At 41.5% G+C, this 26,040-nt stretch overlaps 1 protein-coding gene across 1 annotated transcript; it reads right to left on the reverse strand.

Annotated features, from left to right (window-relative positions):
- Positions 1 to 496: 496 nt before the first annotated feature.
- On the reverse strand, positions 497 to 25,745 carry slc6a11b (solute carrier family 6 member 11b; the record flags this gene model as incomplete). The annotated part of the gene is made up of 14 exons (XM_083971095.1): positions 497 to 640; positions 2,721 to 2,891; positions 3,321 to 3,421; positions 4,104 to 4,206; positions 7,341 to 7,478; positions 8,583 to 8,695; positions 9,621 to 9,745; positions 9,891 to 9,994; positions 16,282 to 16,416; positions 20,073 to 20,205; positions 23,523 to 23,604; positions 23,741 to 23,881; positions 24,166 to 24,300; positions 25,535 to 25,745. 14 exons carry the CDS (start codon positions 25,743 to 25,745, stop codon positions 497 to 499), a joined length of 1,836 nt encoding a protein of 611 aa, XP_083827221.1.
- Positions 25,746 to 26,040: the final 295 nt, after the last annotated feature.

Consider the following 26,040-nt stretch of genomic DNA (forward strand, 5'->3'; position numbering starts at 1 on the left):
TATGTAGAATGGTCCCCAAGCTGCTACATCTTAGATAGTCACATTTGGGTACCTAGTACCTAATAGAGAGGCACAGCACTCAATAAATGTACAGTGTAAGCCTTTTACAACACATCACGTTGGTATTGTTCTAAAGGCACAGACACTTGTGCGACCAGTACTGACAAGGTACCAGGACAAGTTTTAACCACAAACTGTATGTCATCAAACTGATTTTTAAAACATTAATGGTTAGAAAAAGAAAGAAACAGCTGCTTTAGTCACAATGTTAACTGAAAACCACAAAGGTGTTACTCAAAGTTTGTGCAAAACAGAAGCGGACTACATAACCACGTGATAATCTTCCCTTTTTTTCTTTTATTTTTTTACAAAACAAAAATAACACTCCCGAGTCATTTGTTTCCTGTTTTGTGTTTGTGATGGATACTGTTGTTGTTTGCTGTAGTTTTCATTGTGTTGGACGGCAGGCAGCTTGGTTGGCCAGTCAGGCGGTCAGTTAGAAATGCGTCTCCTTCTCTGAGATGGTGGATATTTTCCCATCAGCCTTGAGTTTGGCGTCATTGGCGGCATAAGGACTGAGGGCAGCCAGTTTCCCTCGCATTTTCAGGTCTGGGCTGGGAGTCGTCAGCTTCTTCATCCTCTGCAGAGATGGAAGCGAGAGAGAGAAAAGAGGTTATCTCTCACTCTCACACCAAAATACTTATTTTAGCAGAAGCAGCTAGAAGGGGGGAAATGTATCCAAACATAAATGTGTTTGGTTGGCATTTACAACCTTTTCACATTTTGTGCTACTGTAACTAAGCATTATTTAATTTGTATAGACATTGTATTTGTACATTGTATTGCACTGAATGGTTTTTTCAGTGTTTTTCAACCTTGGGGTTGGGACCCCACATGGGGTCGCCTGGAATTCAAATGGGGTCGCATGAAATGTAGTCTAGTAATTACTGATAAGAATATTTTTAAACTAATTAGATTAAACACCAAACTAAATCTTAAAGAATTGTATTCTATACTTTCACTTTCTTGAATATAAATCGAGCTCAAATAAAATGCAGCATATAAAAATATCTGAGCTGGCGCATCTTGATTGACGGAAAATCACGTGATCGCAGGGACGTCAGAAATTTGTGATGTCAAAATAGGGTCACGAGCCAAAAAAAGGTTGGGAACCACTGGGTTATTTTGTTAAGTTTCTCCATTTGCGAATGATTAAGTAAACAAAACAGCAGTGATACCACAGCACATACGGTACACCCTGTTACCGTATTTTGTAACAGACTGAAAAAATTGACGAAGTTGGGGATTTACTAGTTCCCTAATATACTAAACATGTTGCATCAAACAAAAAAGTATTTCCATGCATTTCTGCCAGCTACCCCACCAAGATACAAACATTATCCACCCAAAGACCAGAGGCCACTGCTGATCATCTCATATCAGAAACCCATAATTTGTTTACTTGATCCTCCCCTTAAAGCAGAAGTGAGTGATATATTTGTGTTAATATAAGTCTTAAATAGTTATATCTTCCGACAGCAATCACTTACATAGAGTGTTTGGACTGAAACACGGGTCTCTCAGTCCCTCTGCTCTGCTCTGAGCCGAAGAGAAAACATTTATCGTATCCTACAGTTTTTATCCAATGAGGAGAGAGAACGGCATGCAAGGCTGTGTGTGCAGCCAAGGAACGCCGTGAATGTGGTGACGTAGCGACGAGGACTGTTATGGTGCGTTCAAGGAAACTCGTATTTTTCCGACCGTGAAGTGGTACCAGTTCGATCTGGTACGAGTTCACCGGTCGGAAGTTACGAGTGGCCGTTATAGTGACTTTCACCGGTAAAACAGGTCGGAAAAACACGAGTGGGTTGCCTGGAACGCTACAAAGTCGTAAGTTGTGACTTGAAGCTGTAATTTACGATTTCAAAAGCCTGCCTGGAACGCAGCATTAGCGAAAACGACCGGATCACTCACTTCTGCTTTAAGCAAAAGATAGGAGCTCATCCAACTGTGTCACAGCCCCTCTGAGAAAGACAGAATGTCAGATGAGATTTGTGAGGCTCATTCAGTCCAAGCTTGGCAAGTGATTTGATTAAATATTTCCCAAATGCAAACCAGTCGGTGAGAGTCTAAAAGGAAAATGTCTGCTGACACTGTCCATTGTTGTTTTGGATGAGAAAAAGATGTGAACACCTGCACCAGGCTTTGTGTTGGAGTCCTAGGAAATGGGAAGGACATCCATTGAGTCCCTTTTATGGATGTGCATTGCCTTCATTGACATTACCCAATTTCCATTGTCTACCACAGGGTCAAGGGTCAGGAAGTTATCAGTTGAATTAGTTTATAGTACAACGGGGGAAGAGATAGTTCTTGGGACAGAAGATGGACAATATGAGATAGTGAACAAGTGAAAGGCTGACAGGAAATGACTTCTACTTTATTGATTCTCTGTACAATGGGGAAAAAGGGTCGAAGCAAACAAAGCAATGTTTGGTTTGGATAGTAGAGATCTTTTCTTTCAAATGCAAAGCTACAAAGGTTGGTTGTAGCCACTTATCTATTTGCATTACCTGTATTGCAATAAATTTGACAAATCCAATGGCTGAAATTTCACAAGGAAGCATACTGTATGGCTAATATAATTCTGCTTGACCACCTGCACAAAATGTCTTCATTATTTGATACACAGCTCTGGTGAATAAAAAAGGAGTGTTTCTTACCTCAGAGAAGGTTCCAGGAGTTTTCCAGATCATCCAGATAATCCCCACAGGGATGCAGACCATCGAGGACATGGCCATGAACCAGCCGATCCCATAGCCCCAGTCAGGGTAGGTGTACACGTTGTTGTACTTCAGCGGTTTATATTTGATGAGGAAGAAGAGGAAGATCGCCTGTGGCAGACAAAATGATGTTTTATCTATTTGTCGAAGATGTTTTTTACACTGCAAGATCGTGCCCTTTGAATTCAGAAGAGCCACCCACGACCGGACCTTCATGTGGATCCAAACCAGTTTTCACATGAACAGAATGTGTAATATGAATATTTTCTCCTTAATCCAGGAATCATTCAAAGCTGCATGTGTTTTTGCTTGCATTAAAACATAAAACGGGACAAGATACTATATGCCAACATCTACAATACACAATGTAACTATTCACAAAAAGTAATCATCCTGAAAGATTAATAAAAATGGCTTTAAACTATGACTTAAATATACAAAAGAAAAGTTAAGAACATCTAGAAGATCATCTGCACAATGTGTTGTTTGCTGTCGTTGATGGTACTGCTGCTCTTCATTTTGTGTCTGCAGTGAACTCACAGCGCAGATGCCCGGGGTCAAGATCATCCAGCACCATTTGATGAAGAAGACAGGTTTGTAGCCAATCATGTCCTCGATGTTTGTATAGAATCTGTCGCTACCTGAAACGCAAATCAGTGTCGCTCAAAATAATGACCTGATTGATGCCCCTTGACAGAATATGGTCGTCTAAAACAGAGCTGCTGATTGGATGTGGAGAAAAAACATCTAGTTTTGGCCGAGGGACTTAAAATCACTCTGCATTGCTGCAAGTTACATACTGAAGTGAATTGATATAATTAGGCTTGTTGCCATGGGATTAGGCAGAAATTAATGTAAATCCACTGGTATGTAAAGCCCTGCTACAGTATGAAAGCCACATTTATTTTGGTCAGTGTAAAAAATGGGAACACTGCAGGCCAGATTGGTATACTGAGTAGGCAAAAAGACACCATGCTTTTCTAAGAAAAATACAGTATGACAAGCTTTCATGTTGATATACAGTAGTACCATAATATTGTTTTTTTTAGCATCTCACTACAATGAATCTGATGCCTTGTGTAAATGCTCCATGTGTTTGAGACCATTCTCCAGCAGAGGGCAGAGAAGAAATATTATTTCAGCAGGAAGGGTAAGGTAGTATTACACAAGCTTAGTGCTGTGGCCTGTTTTTCTGTGCTGAAACATCTTGGCAGTTGTTCAGTTGACAAAAGACAGAGTACTGTTGTAATGACAGGAGTGAGACGAGAAAACACTGCATCCCACATCTCTTGCTGTGTTTTTAAGCAGAGTCTCTGCTCTTACCGTACACCCAGCCGATACATATGGACTCAAATATGGCCACAAACAGCAAACACATCCCGCTGGCAGCGTACGCGTCGAACAGCTGGAAGACATACATCCCTCCCTGATAGGACGAGACAGGTGTCAGTTTCTGTCACAGCCGCTATGTGAGCATCATTTGGATGACATCAAGGTTGAAGTAAATCAGCAGTGCGTGATTAGGCTTGTCACAGACTAATGGCAGAGGCTCATTTAGTAAACAAATCCTCATTGTGACCCACCACTTGTGTTTCTTTTACTGTAATTCTGAAGATCATTGTTTAAAGGTGTTGATGAAGCATTTATGTAGCATGCTCTGGTTGGTGTTTTGAATGCTTCATTATTAACACCAAAAACACTCTTTGTGTTTTAGAGGTCCAATATGGCTACAGAATAGTTCTGTTTTGTAGGCAATACACTTATCCACTTTTTCTCTGAGGCTTAGATGAGAAGATCAATACCACTCTCACATCTGCCCATTCAATATAAAGCTGGACCCAGCATTAACTTAGCTTAGCATGAAATAAACTAGAATTACTGCCTTGCGGGGACATGCCTCTGAAGTTGACCTGTGACCATTTGGATATAGAATGTCATCACATCATCATTTTATCATACTTGACATTTGAGTTAAATGGTGTAATTATTAGTGTATGAGTTGAGGAGTTATAAGTGGTATTTTGTGAGGTCACTGTGACCTTGAACTTTGACCTTTGTACACCAAAGTGAAATCCATCTGTCTCTGAGTCCGTGTGCGAAATCTGAAGACGCTTCTCCAACTTAATCTGCCTATCAGCACCTCTAAAGCTCACTACTTGACTGATGTACTCTCTCTCTCCTCTCATCTCAAGCTCCACAAGAAAGCAAATAAGCACATATCTGAAAATGTCAAATTCTTTCAGAAGTTTCTGTGGCTGTGCTCGATATTATCATCCACTCAGCCTACCTTCACTAGAGGCAACTTATCTCCTCCTCTCTGCCTCCACTAAAAGGGCCATCATAAAAAAAATCTGAAAATCTGAACACGACTGGGAGAGCAGGGTTACATCACAGCTCTAAACAGCCAGTAAATAGCTAAGAATATCAAAATATCTCAGTGACTGCCTCTATGCCTGTCTCAGCTAGGTACTGAGCTACACTCCCACAAGACCTTTTGAACTGTGTTAAACCCCACTCTGGGCTCCTTGAGACATTTAATTCATGATGGCTCTTTGGCAGCAGAAAAGAATAAAGTGTCTAGACTGCAGGTGTTGGTGGGAGATTGAGTGGAAGTAGAGGGAAAATTGGTGATTTTTGTGTAGTGGTGACAGGGATTAGAATGGGAATGAATGTTAGGTCACTAGACAATGCAGCTGCCTGAAACACTGAGAAAGTATCATACTTCAGTTTTGCACTAAATTCTTCTCTGTCCACTATAGAGAAGAGTACAGTGTTACACCGGGGGTGGATGGAGTGCAATGCATATGGAGAGATGAAAAGCTTTTAGTGGATGAGTAACCTTGATGTTGTGAAAGATGAAAGGTCTAAAAAGCACAGCAGAGCTGGTGACATAGATGCTGCTCTGGAGGGATGACGTGACTATGGACCTTTGGGATTGAAGAATAAGTGTCGAGTGGAAAAGATCAGTGATTCATTTCATACAGGCTGAGTGCTGAGAGGGGCAGAAAGCAATTTGATCACAGGATCGAATTGTCTTGATTGAATATTAGACTTAGACAAGTGGTAACTTATTTTAGAGTTGTTTGTTTGGTGTTTGTTGCATTCAAGCATTCACCATTTCATGCAATTAATGACTAATTGACGATTAAAGGGATACGCCAACATTTTTTTTCGTGTCTTGCCTCACTCCCGAGTCCATGACAAGCAGATAGACACCATCCTTTCGACTGTGCGTGCAGTAACAAGGGAGATACGGGCAGAGCTGGCACACCGCTAATTAGCTTAGCTCAAACACTGGAAGTGTATACAATAGGTAGTGTTAGCCTGCCTCCTACCCGAGCCGAAACCAGCAGTCAGAAGCTGATTTCATTTTAGCTCTAAACTCTGTAAATGTATCACTTTATCGACATTTAGACGAGAAAGTAGCTGTGATCAGCAGTGTGTTGTTAATTAAATACCAGCTGTTTACAATTTTGGTCGGACGAATTCGGCGCTACTCAAGCTAGCCGTTGTGACCAACGCACTTCCAGTTACTTTCACAAAATAAAACACCCGTTGCCCTTTTCATACAGAAAACCATGACGATAGAATTTGTGCTTTTACTTTGAAATAGGAAGCTAACCTACCCTCGGTGTAGCTAGCTTGAACCAAAATAAACCGTCTTTGCTTGAACCCTCCGTTTTGACCGATCTCGTCCCGTTACCGGCATTTGACCTCTCAAGATGCCTTACCGGAGAGTTTTGTCAGCTGAGACGAAGATCGGCCCGCCGGTTTCCGTTTAGAGTTGCTGACGAGTTTCTCTGATGACTTAAGGTGGAGGCAGGCTAACACTACCCATACACTTCCAGCGTTTGAGCTAAGCTAATTACCGGTGCGCCAGCTCTGCCCGTGTCTCCCTTGTTACTGCACGCACAGTCAAAAGGATGGTGTCTATCTGCTTGTCATGGACATGGGAGTGAGGCAAGATACGAAAAAAAAAAATTGGCGTATCCCTTTAAGTGTCAGGTGAATCTGTCTTTTAAATCTGATGTCTGTAGTGGCCATGAAGGAAGTTAGCAACATGTACTGTATATTGATAGTAAAAAGAAACTTTGCGCTCTACAATTTAAGAAAGATGTCAATTGACGACAAGGATTAACACAAACTACCACTGGTGCGTATGGCTTTTGGGAACAACAGTGTCAGAGTGAGGAGACACTGTTCTGCACTGCAGGTTTAATACTAAACAAAAGGTTACCGTCAGTAATGACCAACATCTGCAATGTACCTGACCGGGTTTCATCTTCGATGACGATGATGATGGTGGTGGTGGTGATGATAATGAAGATGATGATGATGATGACATGTCTACATAGAAATAAAAGTATGGTTTGAAGGTACAAACAGCGTAACTCAAATTAGAATTTGATGACTGTATCATAGGCCTACAGTGCGTATGTGACATCTTTATGTGACTATTAACTAAGTACCAGTGGATAAATGTAACTGATTAGTACACTGTAAGTTTGTTTGTTTCTCCTATAAACACATTCATACTTACTGTATGGAATATGTCCTTACCTCCGTACACATGATGAGACCTATGAAGAAGGAGACTATAGACATGCCAAGAATCAGCAGCTCTCTTCTGTAGCCTCTCCTGAAGGTCTCTGGGTACATGTCCACCACAGCTGTCACTAAACTCTCCACACACACAAACTGCAACAAAAACAAAATCTTGATCATTACAAAATGAGAACTGATTTTTTTTACTACAACAGCCACTTATAGTAGCTAGTAAACAGGCAATTAAAGCAGATATCAGCTTCACGGCCGTTTCGGCTAATGCTGCGTTCAAGGCAGGCTTTTGAAACCGTAAGTTACAGCTTCAAGTCACAACTACGACTTGGTAGCGTTCCAGGTAACCCGTAGCTCGTGTTTTTACCATCCTGTTGTCTGTGAAAGTTCCCTATAACGGCCACTCGTAACTTCCGACCCGTGAACTCGTACCAGATCGAACTGGTATGACTTCACAGGAAAGAAAAACACAAAGTACGAGTTTCTTTGAACGCACCATGAGTTAGCAGCTCCCGCCCTTGTCAGGCATCAATTGGTCCTCGTGCTACGTCACCACATTCACGCGCATCCCTTGGCTGCACACACAGCCCTTCATGCCGTTCTCTCTCCTCATTGGATAACACTTGTATCCCACAAGGAAAATTTTCTCCTCGGGTTACAGCAGAGCAGAGTGACGGAGAGACTCGTGTTTAGGCTGAAATACTTCATGTAAGTGATTGCTGACGGAAAATAGGACTATTTAGGACTTATATTAACAAAAACATTCCACTGATATCTGCTTTAAGTGACAACAAGACAGTAATATCGTTTATATTGCACATGACCATTTGTTTCCTGTAACAACTACAAAGGTGTCCAAAAACTCCATTAAAATTAAAACAGCTAAACCTAAATTGAAAAACGGTGTCTCTGTCCAAAGCAACTTGATGTGTTTTCAACCTTTAGGAACATAGAGTTTGGGTGTTGTTGTTAAAACAACATTGCTTCCCTAAACAGCTAAGAGTGTGCTCAGAGCTGAAGAACTAAAAAGAACTGAAAAGAACCACAGAAAATATGTATATATGTTTTCTCATTAAATATTTCAAATCTGAACAAGACAAAATTTAAACACTAGTTTTTTAAGGTAAACATATGCTAGTGCTTTGTGTTGGTGCTTCCATTTGTCTTCATGCGGATTTTACCCAAAGGATCACATTTATTTCAAAGCCTTAACAATATTAGTGCCTTGACACAAATTGGTCTCACCTGACTGTCCAGGCCGAGGAAGATGAGCATCATAAAAAAGAGACAAGCCCAAAGTGGAGACAGAGGCATCATCGTAACAGCCTTAGGGTAGGCGATGAAGGCAAGACCAGGACCTGTGTCATGAAAGAGGGATCTTGAAGTTATGACTTGGAGTTATATTGAAGCAGCAGAGAGTTTTTCAAAATGGCAATAATAAGAACATAAATCTCTTGCTTGTCATGTACCAAACTTTTTTTAATCTTCTTAAAGCTTCTTCTACTTTATCATATTACTTTATGTTTAATGTACATCCGTGAGCTGGGCTTTTGGGAAGTTCTTCCCAAGTTTCTTCATCAGTTATTTTCTATTGCTAAATGATGTTTTGTTAATTGAATTCCCTTCTCTGCTTAATGGGGTGTCCTAAATTACTGGGGCTTAATGTGGTCTGATCATGGTTTTATTATTATCACGTAGTCGTTATATATATATATATAAAACTCTGCCAAGCAAAGTGGTGGTTTACTTGTTTATATATTTTGCATCATTTTTATGGAGTTTTTTTATTTAATCTAAATAAAACCTTTGATTTACAGACAAACTGACTCGTAAACACAAGTGCAGCCAAGCAAAAGTCTCACAATGGTTGTAGATAAAATGAAATGAGATGCTGCTGTGAAATAAGAGTGGCTGCTTTAAAACGAGAGGTGGTGTGCCCTAGTTTTACTCAACACCTACAACTGCTGACATGAGAAAAGATATTATCTAAAACATTAAGCACTGTCCTCCCCGTGCTCTAAGACAAACATTTCAAATCGCTCACTCCGCCACTAAATCATTCATACTGACTTGAATAAATCATAATGCGGTGGTCTAAGTGCCTAGGTGAAGAGTGTGGACTTATATAACTGGTTATGTTTATCCATTTTACTAGAATATAGTGGATGGAGCATAGAGATTCACACAAGCTTTCTCTTGTCTGCTTATACGTAGCATATATGCTTAGTAACTTAAATTTGGTAATTCAGAAATCTGATTTTATATAGTCTGTTATTTTCTCACCAGATTCTGCCACAGCTTCAATGGGAACGTTCTGTTCGTAGGCCATGAAGCCCAGCACAGAGAAGATGGCAAACCCTGCGATGAAGCTGGTGCCGCTGTTCAGACAACACAGCATGATGCAGTCCCTGAGAGGGAAGACAGAGGGAAAGAGAAATGGATCGCACTGTCACTGGACCTTATACAACGGGTAACACAGACAGATTCACAAACTAGAAACATACACCTCATCCATTATTACAATCCTCCATCACCCAGTTGGCACATTCTTACTTGTAGCAGTTGTTGTTGTAGGAATTGTAGCTTCCCAGAGCTGTGAGACAGCCCAAGCAGATGGCATAGGAGAAGAAGATTTGGGTTCCTGCATCCACCCATACCTGATACAAAAGTGGCATAAAGATACAGTACATATACAGAGAGGAGAGAGTGAGTACAAGGAAGCGCCTGCATGTGTTTGAACTCTGCTACTACTTACCAAAGTTTCACTGGGATTAGACCCTGTGTGGTATCATATTATTCACATCACCTTTATAAAACTGATTTTTTTTTTTTTCATTTTCATAGACTTTCATCAGACACTCAAGGTACATACAGAAACTATATGGCAAGAGGGAAGCAGCGACAAGCACCAAATGTTTCTTTTCTGGCTCATGCTGAGGTTTAATGGCATGTGTTTAACCCACTGGAGCCAATACGTTTTTAATATCAATTAAACCTCAGAATTAGAATGAATAGAGAGTCTTCGTCTGCAAGGGACCACCACAATATGACAGGAGGTGACTCTCTGGTCTAATGAAACCCCCATTTCTGTAGTCAACCCTCATCTACCTGATTTCCATCATCTCAGTGACTCTATAATGAAATTACGGCGCAGCTCCACCGTTTTCTTTACCCTCTAAAGGGGCGCACAGTGTAGCAGCTCGAATCATGGATTAACATATTTAAAGTAGCTCTAAAGTCTTCCAGTGCCTAAATATTCATATTACGCTTCACTGACTCCATGGCATAGTGAGTAGAGCAGTGAAGTAGATTTCATTTGAGGTCAAAACATTTAAAATTTTCATTTTGCACACAGTGACCGGTTTTCATTTGAACATTTTCCCTGATAGAGAGTGGTTCCAATTAAGTGATATCCATTATTTAACATAAATCTGATCTTAGCATTTTCATGGTGACTATATTAGCATATTGAAGTCAGCATTCAGCTCTAAACACTGGTGCTTCTGCTAGCATGGCTGCAGACTGTTGTTTTTGCTGCAGTTTATGTGGACTGGCTCTTTGAGTCCACATGTGTAACTGTAAAACAACAGAGATGGCTGTTGTTGTTTTTCTGGGCAAATCAGTGAGGTCATGTGACCGTCTACTTGACATAGCAGGTGGTGGAAGGGGCCCAGCTCACCAGTGTTTATGGCCTACTTAACAAAAAGCCAAAGCACTGTGACACACATTTGCATCTTGTACTTTCTCAAAAAGTTAATGTTTAGCTACAGTAAGTAATCTTTCTCTACCATCATAAGTAATGAACTATACATGTGACCAGATTGATATTATGATGTCTTGTTTTGGACTGAGTCTAGGTATCAGGAATTGTTGGTTTGAACTCAGCGGTGATGCTGAAATGTCTGTGACTATACTCCTGTAGGGGTATTGTTCTATTGCTGACCTTGTTCTGGGCATTACATTTTCATTAATTCTTAACTTTCTATCGCTGTTAAATCCTCCCTGTCACAGTTTATCCCTGGATATACTGGACTAAAGGAAAATGATCTTGGCAGAGGTGGAAGAAGAACTCCAAGGTTAGTTCCAATTTAATGACAAAATACTTAAAGTATCAATAAAACAATTAATCAAGCATGAAAGAAATCAAGGCATTTATGGAGCAGCTACAGTGTCCAAGACAAATTTCCCTGAACGGGACAATAAAGTTTATCGTATCGTATCGTAAAAAGAAAAGGTTCCGCTACACAAACTGAATAGTGACAAGTTCATTATGTTTTTTTGTGAAAAATCTTGAAATGAGAGGTAACTAGACAACTGTAATGTAGTAAGATGCAATAGTTCCCTATTAAGGATATGTAAAAGTATAGTAGTATAGTAGTTTTCAATTTATACATACAAGTAAAGTATATGTTCTGTACTACTACTGCATCCGTAATATTTGGTGAACGATACAGGTAAAGTTGTATTTCCTCTTGAATCCCTCTCTATTATAGTAATAGGTGTAATGTGGAAACGAAACAGAGTAGTTTTATTCATGGACTGCATGTGGAGTTACACATGTAGGATTCCTGAATGAGACAGCGTTAAATGTGCATTATGGAACTGGTTTGTAGTGCAGCACAGGAGCCTAGGACCCACAGGATAGCATGGAGTGCTAGCGAATTCAAACTTAATGCAGCATGGCTCTTTGAAAACTCTCTCACATCACCATTCAGCCACTAATCTCATTTCCCCACCGAGAAACAATTAACAAACGCACGGTCTTCGCTCCCTCCTGGGAGTAACCACGGTAACTTCTGTGACCTCACAAACACAGGACTGTTCCTGTGGAAGAACAGGCCTTTCTCTCCTAATGTTCATTAATGTTCCCTTTAGTTCACCCTCGGCTGATGGCCGTACCGCGCAGCGAAACCTTAAAGGCCCAGGCTCAGAGAGAATCACTTGTTGATGTTGTGCCTAATTTGGCCGGCTTGTGTTTGGTTATGTTGAGACTGTGGCTCCAGGAAACATTTCTACTGTGTAAAAGCTGGAAGGCATTGGTTGTAAGGTAGTGTTGTTGTAATATAAATGTATCACTCTTTGGTGCTCCTCACATCAAATGAGGGCCACCTATTTTTATGTGTGCTGTTTTAAGACATTAACTGAAATAAGTCACGTTCACTAAGTTCTTCAAAGACATCCCATTACAGTACGCTGCATAATACAAATGATTTACAAGTCTATGAAAAATGCTCTAAGCATCCAAATGTTTCATTGACCTTAAAGATGCTCTCACAATGTGTGGCAAAATACATAAACATACTCTTACTGAAAAACAAAATGTTGTCTGTTACGAGATGTGTCATAAACTGTAGCATTGGTCTGAGTGTGAAGTTTCAACAGCTGTTGGAGCGATGAAATACTGCAGGGTGTATATCTTTGTTTAACACATACACATAATTACTCCAGATTATATCACAGTCAATAAAACGAAAAATCTTTAAAAAAAAATTTGGTTTTAGAAAGTAAACATTTCACAAGGACAATGAGATTTCTATCCTAATGTAGGTCTTTGAAAACAGTATTTTTCTCCCCCCCCCCTCCCCTCTATAAATTTTTTATTTTTTATTTTTGCAGGTTTATTAAATTGAATTTCTCTATGTATCTGAATATTTTATGACGATTATGTATGCACAATATTATTACACTCTTATATTATGGAAACTTTTAACCCCAATTGACCCTAAATAGTCCACTGATCCACTTCAAATATGTTTGTGTATGTTTTTAGTATTGTCTTGGTTTTGAGCAGAACATTGCTTATTGCTCATGGATTTTGAGTTATTAACACCAAACACAGGCTCTAACCTTGACTAAGAAAAATACTCAGGCAAAAACATGCACTTTAAGCTTTTATCAAAGTAGCCCTTACCTTTTTTTTATGCGAACAATGGGTCACATTACTACTTGAATGTGTGGAGAGTTTCTCAGTGTAATGATCCCTGCAGTAAATTATCACTCTGCAGTTCCCCTGCAACTCTATGATGTGATGTTACAGTCCACAGCTCGAGTGTTTTGACTCTCTGACTGATCTAGTAAAAGATGGTGGAGCATTTAGGAGCTGGAGGTGCACATAGGTGACTACAACTTTATGAGATGATGTTGCAGTGTTGAGTGTCAAATCTTTTACTGCATCTCTCAAAAATCAAAGTTAGTGTTTGCCTCCGTTAAGTAGGTTAATCATGATATTGCCCTCCTGACACCGGCAGCTGTATTTTCTAAACAAAGGCGGGAACCACACAACAACATCCTGACATCCTGAGACAAAAGCTTTGGCAAAAGAAAGTCTGAAGATGAGCGGCAGCAGTAGAGTAAAAGAAAGAGAAACAGTGAAGGTTGCGGGGTGTGAGGAGTGTAAAAGAGATGCACAGGGCTGGGTGGAGGGTGACAAAGCGGGTCACAGCTAGAGATAGACAGGTATAGGAAAGAGGAGACGAGGGGAGGCATGATGAAGTTCAAGGGTGTCAAAGGAGAGGGTACAACACATACACTCTCTATACAGGCTGCTGGACAGAACAGAGCCCTGATTGTCCACGAGGAAACTAATTTAACATCGGTGTCAGAAGTAATGTCTTCCTCTGCCAAACAGCAGCGCTTCTTTATCGCCCTCCTTCACTCCCTCCGTGCCTCCGTTTGTGTCTTTGTTTGTCGGCTTCTTTTATTTCTCACTTCTGCTCACTGTCCAACTTTATCGCTGTATCTCTGTCTCTTAACTTCACTAAAACAGAAGCAACAGTCATCTCACTGCACAACAGCTGGAGAGCTTTGAAACAACCTCATGCTCATGTCCTAAAGAATAGTTTTGTTAGAATGTATATTCTCATATCTTTTGGGGTTAATGTTTAGGCTTCAAAAAACCTACAATATAAGGGTTATAGCAGGAGACTGTATGTTCTTAACACCTTTTCTGCTTTGGCTCGTCTGTCTGTGCAATTACTGATCAACTGCATATCTAGTTATTTCTGAGCCAGCATTTCCTTGCTATCACATTGGAGGTGTCTCACTCTGCGGACCAGCTGTTGCCATGAAGCGTGTAAAACAGGTGTTCAGATAGGATAGGGTAGGAGTCGGAGCAGGAGGAGATTATCAATTTGCAGCGCAGAGTTTCCTGAACATGCAGTGATATATTGACGAAAGTCGAAGTTGAAAGACAGCGACAGTTTTTTATTTTCATTAGAATATAATCTTGAAGGAGGCAGGGCTAGAAAATAGGCAATAACATCACACTTAAGTGATGTTTTGACATATTGTTAACTCTTAATACTTAGTATTTCTTAGCATTTCCTTCATTTACAGTATATCTGGTGTTTTTTTAACACTTAGATGTAAATGAAGGAAACACCAGATGTAATAGAATTGTAACAAACTGGTTTATTTACATCCATTTTTACTATCTTGCATCCCTTCCCTCTACTACCTTTGTTTTGGTAGGCTACATTATTACTCTTTCTTGACTTTTATACCAAAGAACCATCAATCCATCAATCCAACTGCCTGCAGAATAACGTGACACGTGGCGATAGAAAAGTGTCATCACTCTATCTGCTCCAATCTGCTGTCTCTCTTTCTCACTCAAATTCTTCATCTGTCCTGATTCGTGTTGTCATGACACCCCGTCCAATGACATTTTCTACTTGCACTGTTGCCTAGCGACCCGAGCTGTCTGCCTTTCTCCAGACGAGGTCAAGGAGTCTGCTGCTCCAAGTGTGTGTGCGTATGTATCTGCCTGTATGAGTGATATGTTAATGCAGCACCTCTATTAACCTCAAGCCCTCATCTTTCAACTCCTCCAGGTTCTTAGAGCTCAGTGTTTATCTGACCCTCGATCAGCTCATCACCGACAGGAAGAGTCAGCCCTGCTATGTCAATCTCAGCTGCATATTAAGACACGTTACCATCACAGCCACTAGAGGTATCTAAATACACCTAATTACACACTTAATTATGTTTTACTCCAAACGATGTAGGTGGTCAACAGGGAACGACTAAACAAGCAGTTGTTTTTCTGTTTTTGCTACAACATAGTTCTCAGTGCTAAATAGTGATAGGTGTGGAAAAAAAATCTCATCCCCTGTGGCATTACAGTATCAACAACACCACCTGTCCCACTGGCAGTTACTCAGCTCCAGACAGGTGGATGTGAGGAAAGTGTATAAATGCATTCCCATGTGTCTTGTCTCTATAACCTCTCCTGCTTTGCCTCAGCATCTTGCGCTTTTGACGAAAACAGCCACAGTTCAATCCAGTACAATCTGCCTCAGTCAACAGATCAGATTGTCATTATGCTGCATTCGGCTTCCCGTTGGAATTTTGAGAACAATATAAACGTGGGTGCAAGTACAGACTAAAGCAATACACCAAGAATTCAGAGTATTCATTTTAAGGTTGTTGCAAGAATTTGGATTATATTAGTATAGTAGAGATGTTTTAAAGTGGTATCTTAAAATGCCACGATCAGAGCATGTGGCATCCCAGATTTCATCATATAATGGGTCAGTTTGAAATCTCTGGAGTCTGGGGTATAGAGTATGGTGCAGTGTAGATTTCTGTCCCACCAGCAGCAGGACAAGTAACCACAGCCACACACGTCTACAGGCAAGGAGAGTAACATTTTCTACAACCTTGTCTAGTTGTTTCTTTTCTTGTAGCTATAGTGTTTGGATGTCTTAAATTTACATTTTGATGACAGAAAATCTTCTGCTCAATTCGAGGAAAAATTGAGCATTTACCCTGAACTTTCCAACTGGGCTAACTAACACACAACTACAGCTAACAGCAGCTCCACTGTGAAACTGCTGCATAACCGCTAAGTGCCTACAGGTGGCAAAAGTATTCAAATATCAACAACTTTTGACTTGCCTGCAGGTGGCATTATCTCCATGTTGACAGACAGACTGCGTCCTACCTGAGGGTCGGAGAGACGCGAGATGTCCGGATAGAGGTAGAACTTGATGCCGTCGAATGCTCCTGGCAGCGTCACCCCTCTGACCAGCAGGACCAACAACATGACGTAGGGAAAGGTAGCCGTCACATATACCACCTGAAGGCACAAATATACACAGATTTAAGAGTTTATTTTATGTGCAGATTATGAAAAAAACACTGTTGACAATGAATAACTGTCAGAACTTATATAACCTGATATGATGCAAGCAAAAATGAAATCAAAGTAGAGCCACGCAAAGCAAAACGCCTGCCAGCAATATCCAGGACTTCACAATCTTGGACTTAAACCAACGCTGCCACCTCCTCTTCCACCCACTTTTTAAAACTACTTCATATCGTCAAGAAAACATTGGATTGACTCGACTGAAAGAAGCCTGGGGAGGAATAAGTTTGCAGTTTTGTGTCGCTCTTATGAAAACATGTGACTGCTCACACCCAGAGGTGAGAGGTCACGGCAGTAATCTAACCGCACATGTCCAGACAGGAACAAAAAGATGACTGTGAAAATAAGTGAGAAAGATCAGTGACAAGGGCCACAACATGCTGCAAGTTTTTACAGATACAGTATGGTTGATATTGAGTTTAGGAGAACCTTTTATAACCCTTTGTCCTGTTCTAAAGAGCAAGAATGCAACTTGCAAGACTGGTCAAACAGGACGGCAACAAGATAATTACAGGTGCATGTATTTAATTTCTGGTACACACATACAGTATACATTTATTTTTCTGACTTCCTGAATCCTGGCCAGTGTCCTTTCTTTGGACTTAGTTGTGGCGACAATGATGGCTAATTATATATCTATATATTACCATACGTTATGCTCAACAACTTATTTAAATCAGCAAACATCATTGGCATAGGCTCATTGGCTACACACCACAAACTACAAATGTTTTTATTTGCCCATATCTATGCAGCATCTGATATGTATCATGGCTAATGACATACCACACAGACTGTTACCCAGGATCGGGCATAACAGTACTCATGTTATGTAAGAGATATGTTCACACAGCAGAGTATCAGGCATAGCACCCGAGTTGACTCCATAACACAACACATTCCTTCTGTACAGTAGCTAGCGCTTGCAAACCATCAAACCAACACTCCCTCTTTTATTGACCCATTCAGGTTTTGCAGAATTGTGCTCAACATCTCAAGACTCTTAGAAACCCCCTTGAACAAAAACCCTGGCCCCTTGGAAGGCAGAGGCGGGCAACATACATCCCCTGGCTTGCTGGCATCTAGTCAAAGTCCAATTGAGGACAGAACAGGACAGAACAGAGCCAGGCCAGGGGACTGAAAAGAAAAGAAGGCTCCTCTGGCCCCGTCTCTTAAACAGGAGAAGCCCAGAGGAGTGATGCTGGCAGTGTGGGAAAATGTGCTTCTCTTTGAAGCATGCACAGAAGTGCACGAGCACACACACATACACACAACTTCATTCACAACATAGAAATGGGTGTACACATACTACAGACACAGACAAAACGGACCATTCACAGGTCGGCCTGAACACACACTAATTCACAGATGTACACACCATTTACCCAGTCACGTTACTGTACTACTGCAAGCAGCAGTTTTCTGAATGGGAGATGCTTTTTTAGAGAGGTGTGGTGGTGATGGTGGTGATGGGGGGGATGAGCTTCTTAGCCAAACTCCACAGTTACAGCGCGTCTGTGATCTGAAACACCACATAAAGCTCAGAAGACATTTTACTTTACTGAATGTATTTAGATGTCTTAATAACCACTAAATCCAGACTCAATTTTCTTTTTATAGATAAATGAAATCCTAACCAAGAAAGGTGTCTGAACAGTGAGAATCCATGAGACTTAATGAGATTGTCCACTCTAAGCTCTGTTAATCCCGGCGTGGCCCACAGGGAAAGTGTGGGAAAACTTGTCTCCTGCCCAACAGATCCTTGCTTTAATTTGTCAAATAAAACAATTACACATCCTAAACCTTCTCTCCCTCTTTCTCCCCATCACTCTGGAGATGAAAAGGACAATATTCAATCTCTCCATGAACTTTTGATGCTCCACATGCTCCCTCCAGCTCACCACGGGCAAACATTTAAGCCACCGCAAATTTACTGGTCAAACTTGCCCCTGCCTTGTCGTAAATCTAACAGGAGGGCTTAAATGTGAGAATGGCCGGCAAACACGGCCAACAAAAGCAAACAGCTTAGCAGAGTCGGAACTGAATGGGGCTGTAGGGTCTGTGGAGAAGAAAGCACCTCTCTCTCTCTTGCAATGAGTGAGCTGTGGTTAATTTCTCATAGCGGGAGAGAGAGAGAGAGAGAGGCCGAATACAGCAGAGGCGGAGGATGAGGATATACTCTGCATGCTCCTCATGAACACTCTCCTTTCCCCCAGTGAATACAGGAATCAATCTTGGACCAGCTGCTAAAGCCCAGCCATGAAGAAGCATTCTCCCCTCTTACTTCACAGCCACACAAAAGACACTTCAGGGAGATATAGGCATTGCCGCCTAGTTGTTTTTTTCCCCCCCGTCATGTAGAATGCAAACCCATTCATTTTTCCTCGCACACCTCTCCTCTTTTCTCTTTACTCCCTTTCTTCCCCCTCTTTCTTCCTCCATCTCTATCTCTCGACTCATTCTGGCTCATTGAACCTGAGAGGAGTTCCTTGAGGGCAACCGAGCACCCAAAGCAAGACGCAGACTCCATACTATCCTCCTCAAGGCTGCTAGAAGAGACTGAAGGAGGACATTAAAATGGAAAGGCTGATGGGAGAAAAGGTACAAGTGGGTTGCACAGACACCCCTTTTGTTTTCCGCTTGCTGGGGGAAAATGCTGGTGGCTCTCTGTGAGGGAGTTGTTTTGAGGACAAGAAGGGAAAGTGCTTCAGCTTGTGGCTGTTTCAGCGTGTAAGACCAAACATGAAAAATGTTCATCCAAATGAAACTGGCAGCAGCAGTAGTAACAACATTGCACACACACACATACACATCATCATATTCGAAATTTAAAGGGACATTGTGTAACTTCTCCTGTTATCTGTTCACGAAAATCGATTATTTCGTTCAAAAGTCTGTTTTTCATTAATCAGTAATCCCCCCCCATCAATAAACTGAAGTGTTCCTTTCAGCTCTGAATTAGCCGTTCATATCATTCATATCTACATGGAGTGGGTAAGCTCGGTGCTGCTGCCATGTGGTGTCGCCATGTTTTTACGTTCAGTGGCAGCGTGACGGTAGGAAACCACGGAAACTCAGCGGAGACACCGGAGCTGTCGGCTCAGGTCCAGGTGGCGTCTGTGAAAAGTCACCGCGGTAACGCAGTGAGGAGGAATGGAGCGTTACACTGATGCTGCATTCACCTGCAGTCGGGCAGACGGCCGTCGGTGACAAACCAGATGTCATTTTAGTCACAGAAGTGGAGAGAAAGCCGGTAAAACGTGGCTCAGGTAAACAATACGACATCACCATGACAACATATTGTCACGTGTATTGTTTTGCCTCAGGCTGATGGACCACTTGTTTACATAGAGGCTTGTTTATGCCATTACGTGCAGCAGCTGCATCCGTCTGCCCAATTTCACGTGAATGCAGCATGAAAAATAAGATTGAGTTGCTTGCAATATACAACCACAACGCTAGATGATCATGGGAGTAATTCCTACACAATGTACCTTTAAAGATCATCATGCACTCACTCATTGTATCGCATTAGAAATAATTCAAACTCACACACACACTTGTATACATGCATTACTGTGTCTTACCTTGCCAGTTGACTTGGGTCCTTTCCAGATGCAGAAGTAACAGATGAACCAGGCCAGGGCCAGACACATGGCCAGCTCCCAGCGCACTCCCCCCATGTGCTCAATACCATCTGATATCTTCAGCACTCTGCGCCTGTTTCAGCAGACAAATCATAGATGGTTACTGTCTCTCTTTGATTTCAGGGCATATAGTCCATGCTACGGGGTTGACATGTGTAGAGGCCAGTGTAGGTGAAGCTGAAGTAGCAAGAAACCTGCAGTTTATGACATCGCTCTACGGATGATTATAACCACAACCTGTGCTAAATAAGTTAAAGCCCAGAGTGAGGATGATGAAAACTAAATATTTGCTTGAGTTTGTTCCATATAAATAGTAATGTCATGTCAGTTGCTGGTTAACCACTTCCCTGGGACTTCTACTCCTCATCTTCAAAACACCGGCACGCTAACTACTATTTCTTGAGCTTTAACTATACACAAGCTTAAATCGCTAAGTGTTCTCCACTGCAGATTTGCACATAATTGCTTAGTCACCAAGGATGAAATAACCTATTCCACACTACCGGTCACGGATATGACCAAACCCTTTATCCACTTTTTGTCGGTGACTGAAAGGGCAACACAACTTAGAGCAAGCTGTTCAGCATTACAGAGCAACCGAATCCACCTGCATGTTCCCCTCCACCATCACTCCCTTTCATCCATGTTGGCTCATCACCACATTTAAAGCCAAATTTCTAAGCATTTATTGTAGAATTTGTTCTACTGAGCTTCCTCTACCTTTGCAGTGAGCAAACCTTTGATGACTCTTAAAGGGATAGTTCAACATTTTGGCAAATTGGCCCATTGCCATAATCCCTATAGTCTTAGGAGTAGGTTTGTTACCTTTAATTGTCGGTGCAAGCTGTCTTTAGAACAGTGGAGCCAAGCCGCAAGCTGCTCAGAGCTACACTATGGAGACTAATGGAATTTATTGGTTTCCCTCATTAAATACACAATCTAACAACTCCAAGACGCTCTTGTGGACAAGTTGTGACCTGCACATTCACCAAGCTATGAGATAATAACGGGACGTTAGAAGACAGAGTTGTTTTCGAGGCAAATGTAGAGACTGCTTGTCGAAATTCTGCTCCTGAAAGGAACACGAATCAGCGGTTTTGCATGAATTTACCTCGAAAACAACTTTGTCTCATAACGCTTCGTTATTATCTCATAGCGTGGTGAATGTGCAGGTCACAACTTGTCCACGAGAGCATCTTGGATTTGTTGGATTGTGTATTTGATGAGTTTGATGAGGGAAACCAAGAAATCCCATTAGCCTCCGTAGCGTAGCTCTGAGCAGCTCGCAGCTCTGCTCCGCCATTCTAAAAATAGTTTACATCAACAATTAAAGGTAACAAACCTACTCCTAAGACTATAGGGGTTATGGCAATGGGCCAAATTGCCAAAATGTTAAACTATCCCTTTAAAGCTGCACAGAAACCCTCCCTAAACTCCATGTATGATGGGATAGAGACAAACAGCTTTGTGGTGCCGAGGAGTGGCCACCATCGGACAAGACAACCACTACGTGGTGCTTGGTGTAGAATTTGGGATGGCATTGGCATTGCATGATAACCATCCTCACACTGATATCAGACATTGTGGTGACCCCCAGTTTCACAACATCTTCATGATAAACAGATGGGAACCAGCTGGTATAATATCCCCAAACAATTTCCTCTGAAATACACCCTGCCTGTCCTTCAGTTGCAGATACTGTTGATACTCATGGCGGTTATGTGTCCAGGGGGTTACCAAAGTAAAATGGAGGCCTGTCGTAAATTCAGAGGACTAAGGCTTCTCTTTTTCTCCTGTGATATGCCTACAGGTGCAAAAGTGTGGATGCAGGATACCGCGCATGTTAAGAGCGATTATGACATCATAGCTTGTCTGCGGAGGTGAAACAACAGTTCATTTCCTGTTTGTTGAAGCATAGCCAGGCAACAGCATTGATGGAGGATGAGAAGCGAGAGTCGGAGCCACAGAGCTAAACGGTGCTGCCAAATCTTTGCCACCGAGTTCACCCCCGGAGCTCCTGACCAGCCATTGATCATCATGACATGTTCTTGGTGGCTGGCCACAGGGTAGGTCCAACACAGCCCCCCTGTCCCTGCCTGGTCAGCCGAGAGGGCAAGATGTGAACGCTAATGTGTGTAAATATGCTTGTCCATGGTCTAAAGTGAGGGTGAATTGGTTTTATATGGGTGCACAGAACAGCTTCCCTTTTGTGTGTAACTCACTTACATACTGTGAGTATGTTAGAGGAGGTGTGCAGATTTATAAGGTGAACAGTAATATCTATTGTTTAATATCGACTCTGTGTGGTTGTTACTAGAGCAAAGAAAAAAAGGATAGATATCCTTTACCTATTTGTGAAATTTTGAAATGTGAAAAATATAGTATATACTGTATGTGTTTGTAGCAACATATGTGCATAATTCAACTGCAATATTAGTTCACAGTTTTTCATTAATCTTACACATGTGCGTATTCTGATTGTGGTGCATCACTTAAACCATAAAAGATGGAATAAAACCGTGTGCATTGGTTTTGTGGAAGCAACGCAAAAATCCATGTAGATGGCAAAATACAGCTTGTTTAATTTATGGTACTACAGTTTGTTTATGCTGTATATACAGTACAGTGCAAAACACAACAGTCTGTCTTGGCACAGGCTGAACAAGGCTCGGTAAGTTGCTATTTTTGCCAGCAACATGTTGATTGGCTCTTTGGGCCATGTCTGTCTCTGTGGCTTACATGTAGGAATAGGTTGCTGGCTCATATCTGACATTTTCATAACTTTTACTCCAGGAATCTTACTGAGTGCTTTGATTTAAACACAATAATACACACGGCAATTTTGAATTTAACTGTCGTCATGCTGATATGTAATTTGAAAAGATTAATCAGAGGGTTGAAAATTAGATTTGACCCAGCAGTGTAAACACAGCCACTGGCAGCGAGACAGGAAGCGTGGTCAGCGCTACACACTGACAAGGGCTGATCTGCTGCCACACACATGGTTCTAGCTGGGAGACAGCTGGCCTACCAGGGCCCGCTGACACACAAATATGAAAAGGGCTGACTAATTATTGGGGGAAAGGTTGGGGGGAGGGAGGGAGCGAGGGAGGGGTCTGTGAAACAGTCTGGAGCATCGACAGCTCAGCGTTTTGAACAATAAGTTAGATAATGAGCAGATTTGTGGAAGAATGTCTGGACAGACAAAGCGTCTACTCATGGCGTTACAGGACAAATGGCACGTCCATTAATATTTCATACCCGCATAGATAAAAGCTACCATTATAGTGTGCTCTTTAATGCGACTTTACAAACACAGAGTACGAGGTCTTATACAGTATAAAGATCGTGAAGATCAAGTGAAAACATTTAAATAGGAAATGTACTCACTCCCAGAACTCAATGACGGGAGAAGTTGCGTTGGGGTTTGTGATGTTGGTGGCATTTTCTCCATAGTAGTCGACACAGTTCTCTGTAGAAACACAACACTGGGTGACTCATGTGACACTCAATATCGAAATCTGTATTTTCAACTTCCTTTAAGGAAAATAGGATGCCTATGATGATCTGTGATTGCAAACAGGTTTTCCATCGTCCCCTCCTCCTACCTGTGTTCCAGTAGTGACCGCAGGCAGCCCAGGGCAGCTCAGTGGTGAAGCAGTTGAAGAGGTAGAAGATTGCCCAGGCTAGGATCACTACATAGTACACGTTTAGATGAGCTTCAATCACCTGCGTTGCATAGCCAATTCCTGAAAAGGCAAAGAGAGGAAACGAGAAAAAAAATATAAGTGAAAGGCTATAGATTGTAAATTTAATACAATGTCAGATCTGATCATTGTCCAAAAGACATTTAATTAGGGTGTACAGTGAGTTAAAAAAAAATATATTACATTAAATCATCAAAGAATACTTTCATGTTTAGCATATGTGTGCAAAAAGTGAGTTTCATTCATTGGAGCATTACTTCTCTGTAAAATGTATTATTTTCTGTTTGATTATTATTTATATTAATGTGAAGTGAGTGTGTTCTTACCTTCAAACAGCGGGCAGACTTTCCTCCAGCAGGTGATGCCTCCTTCACTGGTGAACTGACCCAGGGCAGTCTCCAGGAAAAACACAGGGATGCCGCAGCAAATGAAGAAGATGACATATGGAACAAAGAACGCACCTGTATGAACACGAAAGAGAGCACATCAGGAACGTGCACTAGTGTGAGTAAGAAAGCATTAAACTAATTCATCCCAAAAAAACAAAACATACTTCTTAAAGGGATAGTTCACCCAAAATTCAAATTTCACTCATTATCTACTCACCCTCATGTCGACTAAGGGCTAGGAGAATGTTCAGAGTCCTCCGTGCCTTCTCTGAGTTACGGGGGGGGGGGGGGGGGGGTCCGCGCAGAAGTATTTGTCCATATAATGGTTGTGAATGGTGCTCACTTTTCTTCGTCCAAAAAGACACACCAAAAAACATCCAAATACCTTCATACTGCTCGTCTGTAATGTCCCTCTTGTATTGAAGCCCCGACATGAGAAATTGTTCCGAAAAAAATGAAATAAGTATATGTTTTAAGATTGTTTGTAGCGGAAGCTCCCAGTGTCTCAGTTCACTGCTCTTCCTTTGTCAGTGCAAATCTCGCGTGATTTGCACTGACCGGCGGAACAATTTCTCATGTCGGGGCTTCAATACAAGAGGGACATTACAGACGAGCCCTATGGAGTTATATGGATGTTTTTTGGTGTGTCTTTTTGGACGAAGAAAAGTGAGCACCATTCACAACCATTATATGGACAAATACTGCTGCGCGAAGTTAGTCGACATGAGGGTGACATGAGGGTGAGTAGATAATGAGTGAAATTTGAATTTTGGGTGAACTATCCCTTTAATGCTTACTTTAAATAGTAAGGATGAATCCATGAAGTTCACATGAAAACACTCACTATGATGCCTCACTCAGAGCGGGATGACCTTTTCAGATTATGAGGTGGATCCTTACTGTGCAGTCTAATGAGGGAACCCACCTCTTTTATTGACACGATTGTGCATAATGGATGAAATATTAAAAGGACATCATATTTTGAAACTTTGATACTGTTGCCTACTCAGTTTTTATCCAGTGATGTACCTCCTCCTTTAGAGCGGGAGAAGACAACAGAGTTTGTCTTACATCCTTTCCCAAGACCCAGTCGTAAACACTTTCTTCTTATCGGTCTAATATTTGCTTATGTTTCTTTCTTTTCCAATCTTGTGCAATCCCTTCTTACAGGTACCAGTCTTACGTCCTCCTTCCTGCATGCAAGTGTATCAAATACCCACTAAACCCACAAAAACCTGTCCTGTTAGCTGTATTATGATTATTACGGTCTAATCCAAACAAGCACAGGCAAGGAAGACTTCCCTACCTCCTCCATTCTTGTAGCAGAGGTAGGGAAACCTCCAGACGTTGCCCAGCCCGATGATCTCTCCGGCCACAGACAGGAAAAACTCGATCTTGTTGTTCCAATGTCCTCTCTCATTGTATTCCCCAACAGGTAGGCTGGAGCTGGACCCTTCCGGATCTCGGCCATCCTCTGGTTTACCGTTTGTAACGGGCCCGCTCTTCTCAGCTGTCATGACGCTCCAGCAGCCCGCTGAGAGAGAGAAAAACAATCAGACAGAAGATTTTTTTTTCTTTTTAAAGAGAGAAAAGAGGTGACATCATCAGAACTTTAAATTGACTCTTTCTGGGACATTTGAGTCTGAACAGGACCGTCCCTTTTATGCAACATCACAGCCATGTAATGATCCTCATATATGTGAGATCAGAATCAAGTGAAAGCAGACTAATTAACCAATTAAAACAGCCAGGGTGAGGATTTTAAGTGGGCAGATACAAAGACACAAAACTTCAGGGACCTGCAGCTACAAA

The sequence above is a fragment of the Trachurus trachurus genome (assembly GCF_905171665.1).
Source record: "Trachurus trachurus genome assembly, chromosome: 5".
Lineage (NCBI taxonomy): Eukaryota > Metazoa > Chordata > Actinopteri > Carangiformes > Carangidae > Trachurus > Trachurus trachurus.